The sequence below is a fragment of the Planococcus citri genome, chromosome 3 (assembly GCF_950023065.1).
Source record: "Planococcus citri chromosome 3, ihPlaCitr1.1, whole genome shotgun sequence".
In the NCBI taxonomy this organism is placed as follows: domain Eukaryota; kingdom Metazoa; phylum Arthropoda; class Insecta; order Hemiptera; family Pseudococcidae; genus Planococcus; species Planococcus citri.
The window spans coordinates 52086534-52104007 of record NC_088679.1 but is presented as its reverse complement, the minus strand read 5'-3'; the positions used below and the strand labels follow the sequence as shown (position 1 = coordinate 52104007).

At 33.2% G+C, this 17474-nt stretch overlaps 2 protein-coding genes and 1 long non-coding RNA gene across 3 annotated transcripts; 2 read left to right on the top strand and 1 right to left on the bottom strand.

Annotated features, from left to right (window-relative positions):
• The first annotated feature begins 291 nt into the window (after positions 1-291).
• Positions 292-10212, top strand: LOC135840175 (general transcription factor 3C polypeptide 1). Its single transcript, XM_065356567.1, has 36 exons — positions 292-662; positions 743-939; positions 1020-1159; positions 1230-1467; positions 1539-1763; positions 1835-1997; positions 2068-2281; positions 2353-2527; positions 2638-2807; positions 2888-3020; positions 3093-3279; positions 3355-3491; positions 3579-3813; positions 3890-4079; positions 4153-4243; positions 4323-4500; positions 4573-4738; positions 4819-4861; positions 4943-5112; positions 5200-5332; positions 5552-5686; positions 5769-5950; positions 6046-6154; positions 6243-6448; positions 6520-6682; positions 6766-6843; positions 6924-7141; positions 7215-7374; positions 7455-7540; positions 7614-7770; positions 7849-8090; positions 8175-8361; positions 8431-8521; positions 8601-8723; positions 8996-9147; positions 10008-10212. Exons 1-35 carry the CDS (start codon positions 566-568, stop codon positions 9076-9078), a joined length of 5502 nt encoding a protein of 1833 aa, XP_065212639.1. The 5' UTR covers positions 292-565; the 3' UTR covers positions 9079-9147; positions 10008-10212.
• A 1856-nt stretch (positions 10213-12068) lies between these two features.
• On the bottom strand, positions 12069-13882 carry LOC135840176 (acyl-CoA Delta-9 desaturase-like). The gene is made up of 4 exons (XM_065356568.1): positions 13648-13882; positions 13240-13576; positions 12975-13157; positions 12069-12873 (listed from the first exon to the last, which is right to left on the bottom strand). Exons 1-4 carry the CDS (start codon positions 13880-13882, stop codon positions 12540-12542), a joined length of 1089 nt encoding a protein of 362 aa, XP_065212640.1. The 3' UTR covers positions 12069-12539.
• Positions 12749-14030, top strand: LOC135840177 (uncharacterized). The gene is made up of 2 exons (XR_010557706.1): positions 12749-12890; positions 12999-14030. It is a non-coding gene; the product is annotated as an uncharacterized LOC135840177 (long non-coding RNA).
• The last annotated feature ends 3444 nt before the right edge of the window (positions 14031-17474 follow it).

Here is a 17474-nt window from a genome sequence, read left to right as displayed (position 1 = left end):
GACGAAGTTGAGATTGACGATCAAAGTCTGCGAAATTCCTCAAGGCAATGCTTTAGGGCTTTAGACCTTAGGGGGCCTTGGGGTTTTCAAAATTCAAACTTTCGCAAAGTTAACTGCGAAACGTCCATTGTTAATCCAGCGTGAGTGACCTAATCAACTCGAAGTCGAATCTTAAAAATTTTGAATTTTGAGTTTCATGTCGTAGTTGCAATAGTAGCATAGTAGCAATGTGTTGTGATAGATAGCGGTGTATGTACGTGGTCGCCGGTCGGTGGTCGAAGGTCGATCTCTCCTCTCTCGATTCCTCTCAGATCAATATCGATGGAATATCGAATATCGATAGCACGTGTTTTGTTTTGATTGCAATTTGCATCTTAACTAAATTCTCCGGTTCTCCAGTTCAGATCAGTTCACAGTTCACTTTGTCTGACTTTCTTGTTTTAGTTTTATTTTTCATTATCCTGCCATGTGAAGCAGCGACGGCTCTTCGTAGTTCATAGTCCTCATCTGCAAAATTTCATCGTCACGTGTAGTCTAATGATTTCATGTAAGTAAACTATCAATCATGGATGGAATGAATCAGAGAAGCCCGTCTCGTGGATATTTTTCCATATTACTGGAAGAAATAGCTTTGGAGGGTCTGGATGGAATTACCTTAGATGGTGAGTGTTCTTACGATGATTGGAATAAACCTGAAAAGTCCCTTCAGCTCTTTCACGAAATTGTTTTTTTCTGTGTACAGTATTATGGATTAGATTAAAAAATAATCCCGAGTGGTGTTTGAAACCAATTGACCACAACATACAAGAATTTATCTGGAGAAAATTGAAAACCTTGGAAGATGTTCGATGGTACAATATTAAGCAACCTCGTAAAACTCCTCCAATTTTTAAATACTTCGATGAATTCGTTGCTGCCGCAGAAAAAGGTGATATTCAGGTACAGGCGCATTTTCACTTATGGTTTCTGCGTTTTATTATGTCAAGTTTTATCATTCAACTTCTATTTTATAATTATAGATTACTACTTACTCATCGGCTTGTTATCCTCATCACTTGATTCGCGACGGAGATATTGTCGGTTCATGCGCAACCTATGAAGAGCGAATTGATGTTACGAGTGAAGTGCAAAAAATGGATCTAACTGAAGCTAATGAACGGTTCGCCATATTTCAATTTTTTCAAAATCAAATGAAGTTTCCTTGTGTAAAACGTTCATTTATGATTCAGGTATCCATATCAGTTGGTTATTGTAGCGAATCAAGATGTAAGAAATCATTTCTTACTTACTAGTAGCCTCAATCCAGAGGCAGACGTAGCAGACATATCTTACTGCATTTTGGAACGAATTGGAAGAGCTCGCCGCTGTGGAGAAGTATCCTGTGGAATACAATTTCTTAGAAATGGAGCAAACCCAACATTTTACTTTTGGAACAAACTAAGAAAGTTGGGATTAGTAACATCTCAAGTAAATATGTATTAGCAATGGAAATTAATTCAATGTGGTGGAACTTATTTTTAAAACGCAGCCTGTTTCAGACGACGAACTTCTCATCTAGATTATCCAACAATACACTATTTCATTTACCAAAGTACCATAGATCATATGTCAGCGAAACCACCAATGCTGTATATAGAGTTGTTAATGCGATAAAATCTTCGCCTAATAAATGTTTACCTGTGTTAGATGTCAAAGCGATGTTCCCTAACGAGGGACGAAAAGCGACGAAGTCTGACCTATTCCGACGTTTTTTAAAAATAGAAGTTAGTATCTTTTTCTGGTGTTTTTTTTTTGCATTAATCGAGCGCGATTTTATTTGAATTAATTTTTACAGACTATTCCATATAAAGAATGTTATCCGGACTCTTCAGATTCAGATTGCATTACAAAGAGCGGCGGTGTCAAAGTTGTAAGAGTAGTAAAACTTAAAGATGAAAGTATCGATCCACAGAGTGTTCTTTATCCATCAGAACCTGACAATGAAAATGAGATGAAAGGTGCTTTATCATTTTAATCTCTTGAATTTCGGTGTGCAGTATTGTATCATACATTTCAGCTTTTTTTCAGGTATCTTAGAAGGAGCTCGGCTAGCCAACAGACCTCTTGCTGTGCAGTGCTATAAATACTTTCACGAAAGAGGTGTCGAAGGAACAACGTTAATGGAAATCGGAGCAGTGTTGGGATTGAATAAACTCAATTCCAGATTATTGGTGAATACTTTGAAAAAACTTGATTTTGTTACCAGATTGTATTTTGATAATGGACGTCAGCGGTATTATAGGTAAAATTATTATTTTTTTCTTTTCAGGTTTCGTTAAGCATGATTTTCTGAATTTACCTATGTGTTTTCAGGTACTATTTGAAAGAACTAGAAATGCAAGTTGGTGATCGCTTGAAAAATCAACTTGGAGATTCATTTACTATGAGCAATGAAAATTCTCCTGAAAAGAATACTGCTTCCAATGAAATATCCATAACAAAAGCTGTAGAAAAGGCAAGCGAAGTTGAAAAAAAATCAAAAAAAGTTGTACGTTAATATTTTTCATGTTTTGTTTTGGCGAAAATTGTTTTGTTTTTTTAAAAAACTGCTCATGAAAAGTATAAGATGAAAATGTGATACTAATGAATATGTTTCAGAATGATGCTGAGGATTCAAATGCTATGGAAGTGCCTGAAGCTTCTGCTAAGTCAAATGCTATGGAAGTGCCTGGAGCTTCTGCTAAGAGAAAAGCTTCTGAAGAAGCTGGCGAATCGTCTAATCCTAAAAGAAAACGTGGGCCGGCTTCGCATAATGCTTCTGAAACATCGTAAGAATTTGTTGATGGTTTCAAATGAATTGTTTGTTGTGCAATGTGATTTTAATTATCATTCGTTTATTGTTATCTAGAAAAAATAACCCAAAAAAACCATCTGTAAAACGCCTCTCTATTGAAGGAAACGTTTGTTGGCTTCGTCGCACGAATATTATTTTAGAATATTTGTACAAACATCAGGTTACCACGAGATCGGATATATTGAGGGTATGAGAAATGTTCTTGCGCTTAATTTCATAGTTTCAAACAATCTTTATAATATACCTCATCTTATTACAGCTTATTAAAGAAGAAGAAACGAAATTGGGAGTATCTACGGGTACTCCTTGCGCGAAATCGATTAAAAAAATCGTATCCATGCTCAATCATAAAAATAAATTGAAAGAAATTCACAAAGTGATCGTTGAAGAACGATTGAATAAAAAAAGAGAAGTTTTTTTCGTATGTGCTCCAAACGTTACAGAAGGTATGTCAGTAGGTGTTTTTCCCCCTTCGTTTGGGTACAAAAAAAGTGACATGTTGGAATTTGTGTTGCTTACAGATCATCCGATTATACAAACGCATTTAACAAACATTAAAAAGAATTTATCTATAATACACTTGAAATCATCAGTGGTCTGCTCGGAGAAAAAGTTACAAGAAATTCGATCCAAATTCTCCAGACAATTTCGTTGCAAGGTGAGTGTTTTTTATGCCATTCCATTTAAGCTGAAACTTGTAAACGTTTATTTACATCTATCTACTACATTTGTATTCTTCCGACAGGAAAATGATTCAAAATATGGAATGGCTCCGAAATTCGCGAGGATGAGAATCCTTCACGAATTTCTCATCTCTTTGGTATACCATTACGAGGGCGATGAAAATCTAAATCCGGAGGATTGTAATAATTACATAAAGAGTTTCTGTTCTGATTTTGACGAAGGCGAGGAAATACCGAAAGTCTACTTTAAAGAAATATCTTCTCGAATGTTTATTCCGCCTCTAACAAAATACGAGGGTAATTATTTCGTCATGCATTTTGAAACTCAAATATTTTTACAGTTGCGAATAACAAACGTGCGTTTAATTTTTAGAATATAGCGATGGATGGACTTCTGTGAACGATATTGCAGAAAGAATTCCTTTGAAGATGATGTTTTCATTAGTTAGATTTAGTTACTTAGTTCCTGGGATCGACGCGTATTTGAAACATCCTGTGAAGCAGTTCTATTTATTACGGCATCTACCTTATGATATTCAACAGATACTCACCGCTGATAAAAAGTAACGCAACTGTTTTAAACGAGTACCGTGGTTGGCTATAATTTGATAATTCTCGTTTTTTAATTTATTATAGGTACATTTCGTCGATTTATGCGGATCTAAAGAATTTATGTTTGATTGGTTTAGCTCAGTTGGGTCCTAGAATTGAAGGCCGTGGAAGTCTGGTAAACTTTGAAATTTTCAACTTGATGATAATCGAATAACAGACTGACGTGAATGATTATATTTATGTGAATTTTGTAGAATTTGGTTTATATGAACAAAAAAACCGAGTTAGTTGATACCAGACCGTGTCCACCGACGTATTTCCAAATATATCCCCAGTTGAATTACATGAAATACGATTATGATTTTGTTGAATCGAAAAATACCGAAGAATATTGGAACGATGCGTTTAGATTTTGTGTTGCTACACGATTATGTCAGTAGTAAACAATAATGACGTTGTGAAACATGATTAAATTTTCATTTTAAGATATCGTTTTTCTTTTAGGTCGTAAGCTTTCAGCCACTAATTTGGCTGTAAAAGGTAGAAAAATGAAACCCGAATTACTGATTTATTTATCCGAACATCCGATCAATGAAGCATCTCGTTACGATACCGGTAAAATTCCTGGAGATGGTTTAGGAGCAGCGGGATACGATTCGTCATTATTTTCGTAAGTATAATTTTGTAATTTGAAACGCTTGAAAATTACCATTTTTCATTAATCGTCGTTTGTTTTTTTGGTTGAAATAGACATTTTTTCAAGCAATGGTTTCCTACTAATAACGAGAAAGTGGTGAGTGTCATTTAGCAATTCATCTGTCGTAGTGAATTTGGTATTCCATTGGTTTTGTAATGTTTTTCCTTCATCATGCAGACTCCTGCTCCAACGATTTCAAAAGTTGTTCCGAAGCAGATGCGTTTAAAAAATAATACGCAATTGAAACGAATGAGAGTTACATTCTCAAAAAGGAGACACAAAAAGAAGTGTGTTGCCGAATCATATGACAAAACGGATCTGGAAGCGTTGGAAAAAATGAAAACATTGTTAGTAATAGAATATAATGGTATATTTATTTATATTGTGTACTTTTAGGTGCATCGCTTAATGCGATGTTTTTTTTTCTGTTTTAGACGCGCAACGTGGTCTAAAAACGAAGATGAAATATTAACAATGTGTTATATCGCCTGTCAATATTATAAGCCTCGTAGTATTACGTATTCTCTCGGACCAGTGTACCGCAGATTGTTACATGAAAAGTCAGAGGTATGTTATATTATATGTGTTAACAAATATTCATACACTACCACAAATTCGTCGAAAAATATAACAACGAAGCCATCAAATAAGAAAAAATAAAATCTTGATTTTTTTTTTCCATTTCTGCAGTTTGAACTTGATCTTGTGTATTCATTTCGTAGATAGGTATATTGTTAATTAGGTATTGTGAGTTTATTTTATTCAATTTTGTTTCGCTTTTTGAAGGTATCTTCTTCGAAAACCAGCATAGCATGTGCTCGAAGGATTGTGAACATGATGAAAAACCCTTATCGTCGGCACAACACTCAATTAATGCTACAAGATGTATTGCGCGATGAGGTATTGAAGAAAAACGTCCAAGTGAGTATAATTCCATTTGTGGTGTCATTATTCGTACGTAATACATATAGAAATTATTCGATAAATGAAATCTCTATTTCAGAATATTATTGAGGAAATAAACGCCAACATCGATCCCAAAGATTCTTCGCGATGCTTACCTCACATGAATAGACTAGTCGATCACGTTTTTAATTACTTGTTCTCGAATTCTGTCGTAAGGCTCAGTCAGTCGAGTACCAGAAAAACTGAAACCGCGTTACCCGATTCGTTGGAAGAATTTAGGTATTTGCATACGTTTTTAATCTAATGACGTAAAAAGTAATAATTTTCCCACAAAGCATCTGAAAATTTCAAATGATCATTCTTATTCCTTATAGAGCGCAGTATAATATCGAGTATATTGAAAACACCAAGAAAAAAGTCGATTATTTACCGTTCAAGTCAGAAAACGATGTTGTTGTCACGGTTTTAACTTGCTTAATTTATGTGAGTAATTATTTGGGATTTTTTAATTTTTCTATCAGTTCACATTTAACTCGTGATCTTAACCACGAATATTTTTATGCATTTACAGAGTACTTTGTTCAGCCAACTCGATAAAAACAGATCAATAAATATGAATTATTTGTACCAAATTTTCAAGTTTTTCAAAGATGATCATTTGAATCTGGCGCTCTCATTCGTTCGATCGAATAGATTGATTTCTATGAATAAATACGGAGATCGCCTGAAAAGTGCCATGTTACCAATCGGAAAAGGAACTTACCATTTTTCAGCTACGTAAGCATAAAGCCTTATAGAGTTAATTTTTTGTACATCAGAAATTAACTTGATTTTCATAATATTTTCAGATTTCATGCGATTGTAAAATCTTTCTTCAACCCGAAGGTATTCGGAATGATTTACGAGCGGTATTTGAAATTCCTACGAAATCCGGAATTGAACAATTTCGAAGTTGAAACAACCGATATTGGAACGAATATGATCCAGATCGCGTATATAGTACATGATAAGGCTAGTATTCCATCCAATGTCGTCGCTTTTATGAAAAATAACGAACAGATGCAAAAATTTTAAATAATTCCTCAACTTTTCAGATTCATTTCGATATCAGAATTCCCGAAAACATCATGTATTTCAACCCATCTGCTGTTTCCGTAGTTGATCCGACACTGGTTACTTTTTTACTATCTATTTTGTTACTGAATTTTTCAAATGAAATATTTTTACGAATCGAATTTTATTTGTTTCGCAGGAGAATAAACCGGTACTCGATACGTTGGAAAATCGTACTCAAAAAACATTATCGTTGATACAAGATACGTTTTTCAAAAATAGCGAGAACGCTAAAGAAGGCGATGTATATCTAATCCAGGATGTCGTTATTGAAAATGACGATACGTTGGATGATCTGAACAATTCTCAATTGACGAGCTTCGGCGATAAAAGTAACGAAGATGTTTTGAGTGACAAGTAAGATATTTCTAAAGTAAACTTTTATCTCGTTATTTTACTGTTTTTAAAGCAACGATTATATCATTTCCAGCGATTCTGACGATGACTTGGCTGTGAAACTTGACGAAGAACTAGAAAAATATCATGGTAAACGTTCCAAATTATCGGTTTTCGTCACGAGAGCTCAGTTCAAGCAAAGTCACGCGAGATTTTCAAACGCTTATGATCATTATTTGATTAATAAGTTTTCGGTAAAGGATCATCGTCATGTATTGGATAAAATACCGTACTGAATATTTACGTTAACACTGTGCCATGTGTATGTCCATAGATATTATTCAAATTGGATTCAAATCGTCCTTATTTCGAAGTACTTGGTGAAAATATTAATCGTAACTTTTTTGAAGAAATCGAAAAGTAAGTCGACTCAAGTTTATCGCATTTATCATCGAGTTAAAACTCCATGTAACCTCGTGTTTTTCCTTTCTAGAAATTCCGCATTTACCAAACACGATTATAAGTTGACTGAACTGACGAATATTGTCAAACGACTGTTACCAACTATCCGCGAAAGAGATTACGCTCTCCATTTTCTTAATTATTTGCAATCAATCGGAGTAACGGGCGCTACTACTGAAATGATAACGGTAAAATGATCACATCGTTATAAAAAAAATAGTAAAATACTTACTGAATTCATTTATCACATTGTTGCGATATTTCAGAGTGAATTTAAAGACTTCCAGTTGTTGAAAAAAGTCAGCGATGCGTTGATCAAAAAGAAATTGATCTTACGAGGTGGTAACGAATGCATGCGGTACATTCACATCGATTACGTTCATCACTGGGCAGTACCTTGTTGGAAAAATATGGATGCGTTTGTCAGCGAAAAAAACTCAAAAGAGTCTACTCAATCCGTCGTTATTAATCGATTAATAAACGAAAAATTCGCTTCGAATAATGACACGTACGTAGCTAATTGTTTAGAAAAGTACAGTACCCATATACTTCGGTGCTCAGGAATTACAAAAGATGATTTTTTTTTATGTAGAAATCAAGTGTGGTTAGCGATTAGACCTTGGATACAAATTAATGGCACTATTAATCAATCTGGATTGGAGAGTTTGCTTGTTCGAGTTTTAACTCATGTCGCCAAGAATCCGGGTGTTTCGTTGTTCGACTTGCAATGTAAATTTGAACCAGCTTTATTGCCACAATGGACTCGCGAACTTCTAGAAGTAAGCCATACTTACAACGTGAAAATGTAAATCGATTCGATATTTTTCTCAACAATGTTGTTGTTTCAGATTTTATTAGAGCTTAAAATCGTTCGGTGGTATTTATATAAGATTCCGAAATTTACTTTATTTTCGAAACACAGTGGTTGCACGGTTTCAGGTAAAGACAGTTCAGGCAGCCAAAAATTTAGTAATTATCTAGTTGTAATATTTGGATTGTACCAAAATTGTTTTTTCAGATTGTGTGACCGGTTTTGAAAGTGAAAATGTAATTTTTATCGAACCCGATGTCAACTGTTTGGCTAAATTGTCCATGATTATTTCGAATAAAAAATACGAAGATTTGTTGGATACGAAATACGGTGAGAAATGTCTTAGAAAATATGTACATGGATAAATATTTGTTGTTCAATAAGAATACTGAACATTGAAAAAATATAAAATTTAGCTGAATGCAAGGAATAGTATTTTTATATTCCTTGACTGAAACGAAGAAATACATTTTATGTACTTCATGATAATATTGATAATTCATAATTTGGGAAATATTTTTCCGAACTTGAAATGATTTTCATTATAGTAAATGTTTTGAGAAAAATTTTGTATGCTGATATCGTGTTGTTTTATTCCCCAGATATGAATAGCGCTGTTGGCCAACCAAATGAAGTCGAACAACAGAACGTACCTCAAAATGGCGATAATAAAGAACTCGTATAATTTTGTGCTCCAATGTTTACATGGAATAGTTGTCGGAATGGTGAAAGTACAGATGAGCATAATTGCCAGGTAATGTCTGCAAAATAATTCTTTATTTGTTTTGAAGTCGAAGGTGGTCTGATCTCAAACACGTTCGTAAATGTGATTTTGGGGAGCCATTTTTTTGAAAAAACGTCTCCAATAAACGTGAAGGTCATTTTGCGTAGTAATATTGAGCCCAGAAACGACGAGCACCTGAACACTAGAAATCGTGAGGTTCGAGTAGTAGACTAATATATTATGTCGTATTCAACGTTTTGATTACCTACTTCTTGAAAACAACGGTGTTTTTTTGGTCTCTTGAGGCGATCTCAGGTTCACAGTCAGTCAGTATATTATAGGTGATACTTAATCAATCCGAGCAGAGAACAAATGAAATACATTCACCCAGTTTTTTTGAACGTGTAATAAATAAAACATTCCCAATCTTTTTTCATCGGTGAATGTTGTAATAAATCGTTGACATCAACGCTCAGATTCTGAAAAATGATCACAAATTTTACTGTATTTTTTTACGAAAGGGTAGTTAAATGTTTTAAGTAAGTGCTCAAGAATTCATTGTAAGTTTCTGAACCGTTCCTTCGTCGACATGGAGATCGCCTCATATCGCATGTTCCACGCGTTTTATTTTTATTTACTAGAGACAAGACAAGACCAGCATTTTTTATATTATATGCTATTAATTTGTTAAATTTATGCAAATTATGCAAAACACAAATTTTTAATGTTTTACGGCTGTGACCTTGAGACCACCAGGTACCCGGTGTCTTGAATCTCGTGTACTTGGGCCATTCGTTTGTTATGTAAGGGTTAGCACCTGGTGTGACATTACACATTACGAAGCAATTTCGTTTTTCCATACTGTAATTGGTATTTGAATTTTTTTATAGGTTTTCTGGGATTGCATATCGTCGGTATAGGTGACTTTATACTTTCTACCGAGATTACATCCGTGCTCATTGACAACATCGACGTTGAAGCTGTTCGCGTTATTTTGTTTAATTAGTCAAACAATCGATATGTATAAATAATTTATATTTTTGTTATCACAATTTTTTTTTATTTGCGAATGAAAACGTTGTATTTACTGACTGATATGCTTTTGGTTAATTATTTTTTTCACGTGTTTTCGTTTTGTCTTACTTCTATAGTGAAATCTTTTTCTTGCGAAGGTAAAATTCATTTAATACTTTGATGACAAAAAGTTTACAATACCTATTAAATTTCTTCTTGAATAATAGATAGGTACCTATTCCATCAAATTTCTTCTATGTACAGTATTTTTTTCAAATTAAAATAAAATCATTAATAAATAATTTTTAGTTTTTAAATTTCATTTTGAAATTCTTGTACATTGTTTATTGGAAATTTTTCTTTCGATCTTGAGATTATCTAACATTATATATGATTTGTAAATTGCCCAAAATTTACACCTTTTTTTGTATGGTTTGCAATGTATGTTTCTAAAGCAAATTCATTTTTTTTTAAAAAACTGAAAATGTATCTATCTATTGACTTCTGTTTGTTTGCAAATTGGAATGATGCTTGCGAGCATGAAAATACTTATTCACGGCAAATTAAGTAGGCAGCTTATTTTACTTTTTTTTTTTGAGAATGAAAGGAATGAATTTACGGCAAACTGGGTAGGCAACTTATTATTCTTCTTATTTCACTTTTTTGAAGAAGAATTTTCCATGAAGAACTAGGAAGAGAACATTATTATCTTTAGGATGGAGCGATGCATTGATTAAAAATAAATTAATCATTCGAAACGGTGACGAATGTAAGCTATAAGTTCACATCGATTACATTCATCATTGGATAGTACCTTGTCCGAAAAATATGGATGTTTTTCTCCGTAAAAAAAAAACTCCCGAAGAGAATGCCCAAACCCAACCTGCCGTTACTAATCAATTAATGAACGAGAAATTCGAATCGAATAATGACAGGTACCTACGCAACTAATTGTTAGGAAAAGTAAATACTTTGGTACTTCGAGGAATTACTACAGTGATGTTTTCTTTTAGAAACCAAGTTTGGTTAGCAATTAGACCTTGGATACAAATTAATGGCAGTATTAATCAATGCGGATTAGAGAGTTTGCTAGTTGGAGTTCTAACTTATATCGCCAAGAATCCGGGTACTTCGTTGTACAATTTGCTACGTATAAATTCGAACCTGCTCTAATACCTCAATGGACTCGTGAACTTCTAGAAGTGAGTCATACGTCATACAGATCTTATTTGAAATGGTATTTTTCTCTACGTTGTTGTTGTTTTTGTTTTCAGATTTTAATTAAAGCTAGAGATGGACGATGGTCAAGTGGTATAATAAATTCGAAACTGCGAAATTCACGTTGTACCCTTTCGAGTAAAATTTAATTCATAAATCTGAGGAATTATAGCTAGTAATTTGTTCGTATTATTTTCAAATTCCGAAATCATAAAAGAATAGTGAAAAAAGATGAATATTGACTGACTGCATGAGCAAAAAAATATTATAGACATTTTTATCGGCTTCATTCATGAAGATGTGTCATTTTGAAAGCGATTTTTTTTTAAAAAATCTTAATTCTATGATTTTGTAGTTTTTAGTCATCTGATTACTCCAATAAGAGTGTAGAAAGTGATTTTTAAAAAAATGTGAGCACTTCTAATATAAATACATAGTCTAATTTTGTAAAATTTTATGCAAACATTACATTTTAAGAACAAAATTTAAAGATAGGTTTTTAAATTATAAAGCGACCAGTTCAATTTGCAACATTTGTCATTTGTATGCATCATCGATGTTTGTATGGCTATTGATTCATTAAAATAGGCTTCTATTTGACCAAATTTTTCGAATGTAAGAAGGACGTGTTCGGTACTTAATTTTATGTTTTGTACGCTTAATGACGACGAATTTAATACAAATTGTCTACAAACATCTGACCTGTAAAAACTCTAATAGGTATAGTACCTATCGTTTTTGTTTTTTTTTTTTTTTTAATTCAATCAGGGATAAAAAACGTAAAATTTTGATGCCTATATGTATATGGGCCAACTAAAGATGAACCGTGTTACAAATTTATTTGTCAAAAAATTGAAAAGAAGTTTATTTACAGGATTTTTCATTTTCTCATACCTGATTAATGATAATGCTCAGACCATCAATGTATTTTTTTCATATAAAACCTTTTTTTTAAATCTATGTTCATGAAAAATCCTTTGAAATATTTTTTAAAAATCGATGTTTATGAAAAATCCTTTGAAATATTAATTTTGATTCATGATTTCGAAAGCCTTCAGTTGAGAAGATTTTAAACTAAGTGGCAAATTGAACCGGTTACCCTAGAATCACATGAGATCCGCGCGGATTACTCCTCAAAATGAATTCGGAAGTTGAAATAAATTAAAGATTGATTTGCCCGTTTTGAAAACTCAGTCGATTTTCTCTTGATTGATGATCTCGACGAGTTTTTTATCTTCCGGTGCCATATCGACGTCATCCCAGCCCCAAATTTCACTATCGTGCGAATGGCTACCGTCGCCGGTTCGTTTCATTCTTTGTAAAACGATTTCCTTGGAAGCTACTTTCATATCGTAAGCCCATCCTATTTTGGCGAATAAATCGATAAATGCGGTGCTCAAATTGAAAGTGTAGTTTCCCAATTCGGCTGCTTTGTAGTCCCAGGGAAAAGCGTGATGATAGTTGTGGAATCCTTCTCCGAATGTGAGCGTGGCTACTGAAATGTTTTCGGTGGCACTGATTGTCCTGCAGAATAAAACGTAGTACGGTTATTTTTATTTAAAGCAAATACGAAACGATCTTTATGATAAATTTTTCAAATAGGTATAATTAATTATCATACTAACTTATCGTATGGTTTCATTCCCCAGATATGAGCGGCGCTGTTGACCAACCAAGTGAAGTTGAGGGACAGGACGTATCTCAAGACGGCAATAATAAACGACACGTATACTTTTTCCCTCCAAAAGTAACACGGAATGATGGTCGGAATTACGAAAGTACAGATGGGCATAATTGCGAGGTAATGTCTGCGAAATAATTTCATTTTTAAATCTCGATAGGTACTCGTTAACGTTGCGAATTATCGACGAGTGTATTTTTAAAAGTTACTTTTTTTGCCACATTACTATGGCGTCTCGGGTTAAATCACTCATGTCTACGGTTTTGCCTTTATTCATAACGTCCGGATGTTTTTTCACCATCAACCAACCAATATGGGAGAAAAAAAATCCGCGTTTTGAATTGTGCGGATCGGCATCAGTATCGGTGAATTTATGATGTACGCGATGGTCTCGTACCCATTCGTAAATGTGATTTTGAAAAGCCATCGTTTGGAAAAACATCAGCAACAAACGTAAAGGCCATTTAGCTTTGTAACATTTATGAGCCCATAAACGATGAGCACCTGCTGTAATTCCTACAGCGCCAAAATATCCAACAACGAACACTAAAAAGCATGGTTAAAGTTAGCTTTGTGTATATTGAATCGATGCCTTATTTAATGAGATGATTACTTACTGAAAATTATAGTGTTTCTTTTGGCTACTTGGATCCCATGCATTAATCCGTAAAGGGCTAACAGGTGTAACACAATGAAACCAATCACGTTTCTCCACACTAGTTGTAATTGGTATCTGTGTTTTTGTATAGGTCTTCTGGGATACGATCTCGTTGGTATAGGCGATTTTATGTTTTCTACCGAGATTACATCCGTGCCGGCCAAAAATAACGATGTTGGAGCTGTTTGTGACATGGTTCTTTATGTGTGCTCTGAAAATTACAATTTTGTTTATTAGTTGAATGGCAATTGATGGAATCGAGATTTTTATTTTTTATAATTTTTTTTGTTTTATTTGAGAATAGATACGTTTTTTATTACATATATTATTTTTGAGTATCAACTTCAGTTCTGTGAATGTTCCAAGTGATTTGTTATAAAATCACAAAATTGCAATTTTTCGAGTACCTACCTACGATTTAAAATAATGAATATAATGTTTGTGGGACCGCAAGATTTTGACAAGCATTATTTTGAACTTTAAAAATTTTAATTCACGACATTTCACATTTGGATTCGTTTTAGTGGATCTTTGAAACTTTAGAGGGTCTATTTTGGAAATTCATGTTGTTCGTTTTCATGTACCTACTAGACACTTATTTATGGTTGCTCATTTCAGCCAATCACCAAGCAACTCTGTGAAGTTGCTAGTTGCTCGCTATGTAGGTGAGAATCTAAGGTAGCATCAACAATCTGCTGGAGGCTCCATGAACTACTCAAAACGGTTGAAACCCACTTGCAATCGATTTAGTTGGTCGATAATAGAGTATGTTCCAAATTTCAGCTTTCTCGGTCAATTTTGTAAAATTTGTATTTTTTCCTCATTTTTGACCCAAATTTGATTTTTTTAAATTCTCCAAAAATCGAAAAATACATACTTTAGCCCCTAAAATTTTGCTTGGTCATTGGTGGTACATTTTTTTTATGCTCTTTCTTTATCCGGCTCAAAAAAATTTTTGCGAATTGGAATATCGTTCCTTGTCAGTATTTTTTTGTTTCAAAAATGGGGAGTATCGATGAATGAATAACATAAAAATGCAATATTGAGTATGACATTAACATAGACCCCAATCTAATTTTTTTCTTTATAGCTTCAGACGATGACCCTTTTAGAGAAAAATTTTCCACCCTCTGCCTTCAACTCTTCGCGCATAATCACTTTATTGAGTCATTTTGAAAATTTTTTCATTTTGATACGAGTAAAAAAAATGAAGAAAATTTTCGTTTTCTTCTTTCGCACAAAATTATTCGTACGTACATCTCCTGGGGGTGTACTAATGGTGTTTTTCCCTTTAATTTTTTGCTCACATTTTAATGTTGTTTTCTTTTGCAATTTGAGAAAAGCGATTTTAAAAAATGTCATAAATACCCCCTCCAGAAGTTGTAATCTTGTGCGAAAGAACAACACTTTTCCTTCATTTTCATCAATTTCAACGTTTCAACTCAGAAAAAAGGTATCCACCAAATTTGGTCATTAACTGTTGAATTGAAATATTGATTTTTTTTTTTTTTGAAAAATGTTCCGAATTTGAATTTTTTTAAAGAAATTTAACATCTGAAGTTTGACCTGGTAGGAATTTGAGATGCTGTTTCCATGTTTATGTGTCCAGTCAAAAAAACAAAAAAAAACAGATTGAAATTGATGAAATCTTCATTTTTAAAAAAAATACAACTCACGATGGGTCAATTTACGTAGGTAGCTAGGTACATCCTTATTTTCATCAAACTATTAGAAAATCAACCTACCTATTTTTAAATGTTTGGTAAGTAAATATTGTCATAAAGATCGTGATCGAATCAATAATTTTTCAATCGATTTAAAAACAGCGTCACACCGCAAAGAAAAAAAATTGAATCTCAACGACACCACATCTTTAGAAAAAAAAAAAAAGGAAAAAATGAGTATTTGTCGAGCACTGCTTGGTCACTACTTTTATCATAGAAAGACTAAAAGCATTGGACACCTTTTTGTGGAAAATATTTTCGAACTAGGAAATAGTTAAATCTGACGGACATATGTCACGTTTTTTAAATTTTGTTTAGCCTACCTATGAATGTCAAAGTATCACTATCCTAGGACATATGCATGTAGTAAACAACTTATTTTTTTTAACGTGCTGATTGAAGCCCTAGAATCATTTCATTCTGTAGGCCTATTTACGAGTAGGTACCTAATATGTGAAAAAACAATTAGTCAAAAATACGTACAACTATGTCTACCTGAGAAATTTAACTTGAGTATATCAGTATTATTATTTACGTGAAATATTTAAAAGTAGGTATGTTTCTCTAATTACTGAATTTAATTTCAAGGTGCACAGCTGTTTGTTTGAAAAATAACCTATGTACAAAAGATTACATTAAATTATTGTATCAAGATGTTTTCGGAAATTTGGTATCAATATTTGTCAATTTGCTAATCATTCCATTCAATTTTTTTTTCATGAATCCAGATAATTTTTCATCCAGAATTTAGAAGGACTCTAAAAAATTGAAGTTTTTTCAAGTTTATCTGATCGAGTACGTTTCTGAAACTGTCTTACAAAAAAAAAAAAACAATAATGAAAGGAGGATTAATGAAATTTTTAATTTCTTTTACTCGATATTGAAAAATGATCATTTTGTATTAGGTAGTTATAAAGTAATTAATTGATTTGTGAATATGCTTGCATAGTTTCCTATCAAAAATTCAATGGCATTTTAAATTTTCAAAAACATTGTTTTTATTTCTTTTCATGTGTCGGCGTTGCGCCTTCAATTTAAAAAGGATGCAATACTTTTAACATTCATTTCCATCTCATATTCTTAAGAGAAGGATGCGGCGGAGGTACGATTTGTATACACACTACCTACCCATACCTATCTAAAAATAAGGAGGTTCATTCTTTAAGTACAAAAAAAATTTAATGAACTCAAACTTGCGATGGAGTTCTATTTACTTCTCTTCTCCTCCTTTCTTCTCTCGCTGGCCCGTCATTTCGACAGACCACTGAACACCTTGCATAAGGGTTTAGGTCAAGTTTAATGGGAAGTAACGGAAGGGACGATTCCAGGAGCGTATCTTTGGCTTATTAATCAAATTCTACAATATTTTCACTTTGAAGTTATCTCATTTCTTTCGATTTACAATTTTTAATATATAATCTGAGTTTTTGATGAACTCTTTTTCAGTCAGTGGTTCAAGATAGAGGTACGAAGAATATTTCAAAAGTATGTACCTATGCACTTTTCATGAAAATTAAAGCATCCGATAAATCTTGCCTTACTGACTTCTCACGATCTAGAATCGATTGTGCCTCAGTATCACTAATCACTATGCAAGGTACAGACACAGAGGAACCGTAATCAAATTTTGATGTAGGTACCTATAAGTACACCTATTCTATTTTGTATGAACCAAAATACAGCTTACCTATCTATCTATATCTAATGTTACATCTGAAAGATTATTAATTTAAAAGAAAGAAAGGGGGGAAAGAGTTAAGATTGGGCATAAAATCTTCCGGAAAAATTTATTTAAAAAATCGCCTTCAATGTTTTAGCTGTAGATTTTCGAATTATAAATACAAATGCACGTGTATTCGTAATCCATATTCCTACTTTGATTAGAATGCTCAAATCTCATTTCTACTCCTACCTATTTAATTCGTATCAAAAAATCTACAAGTAATTTTATAACACCGGTGTCGATAGCAAAAAGGGATTAAGAAAGAAAAATAAATCGATTGATACAATATAGGTACCTACCTACTTGAGGTCGAATTAAATGATCACACTTACCTACCTA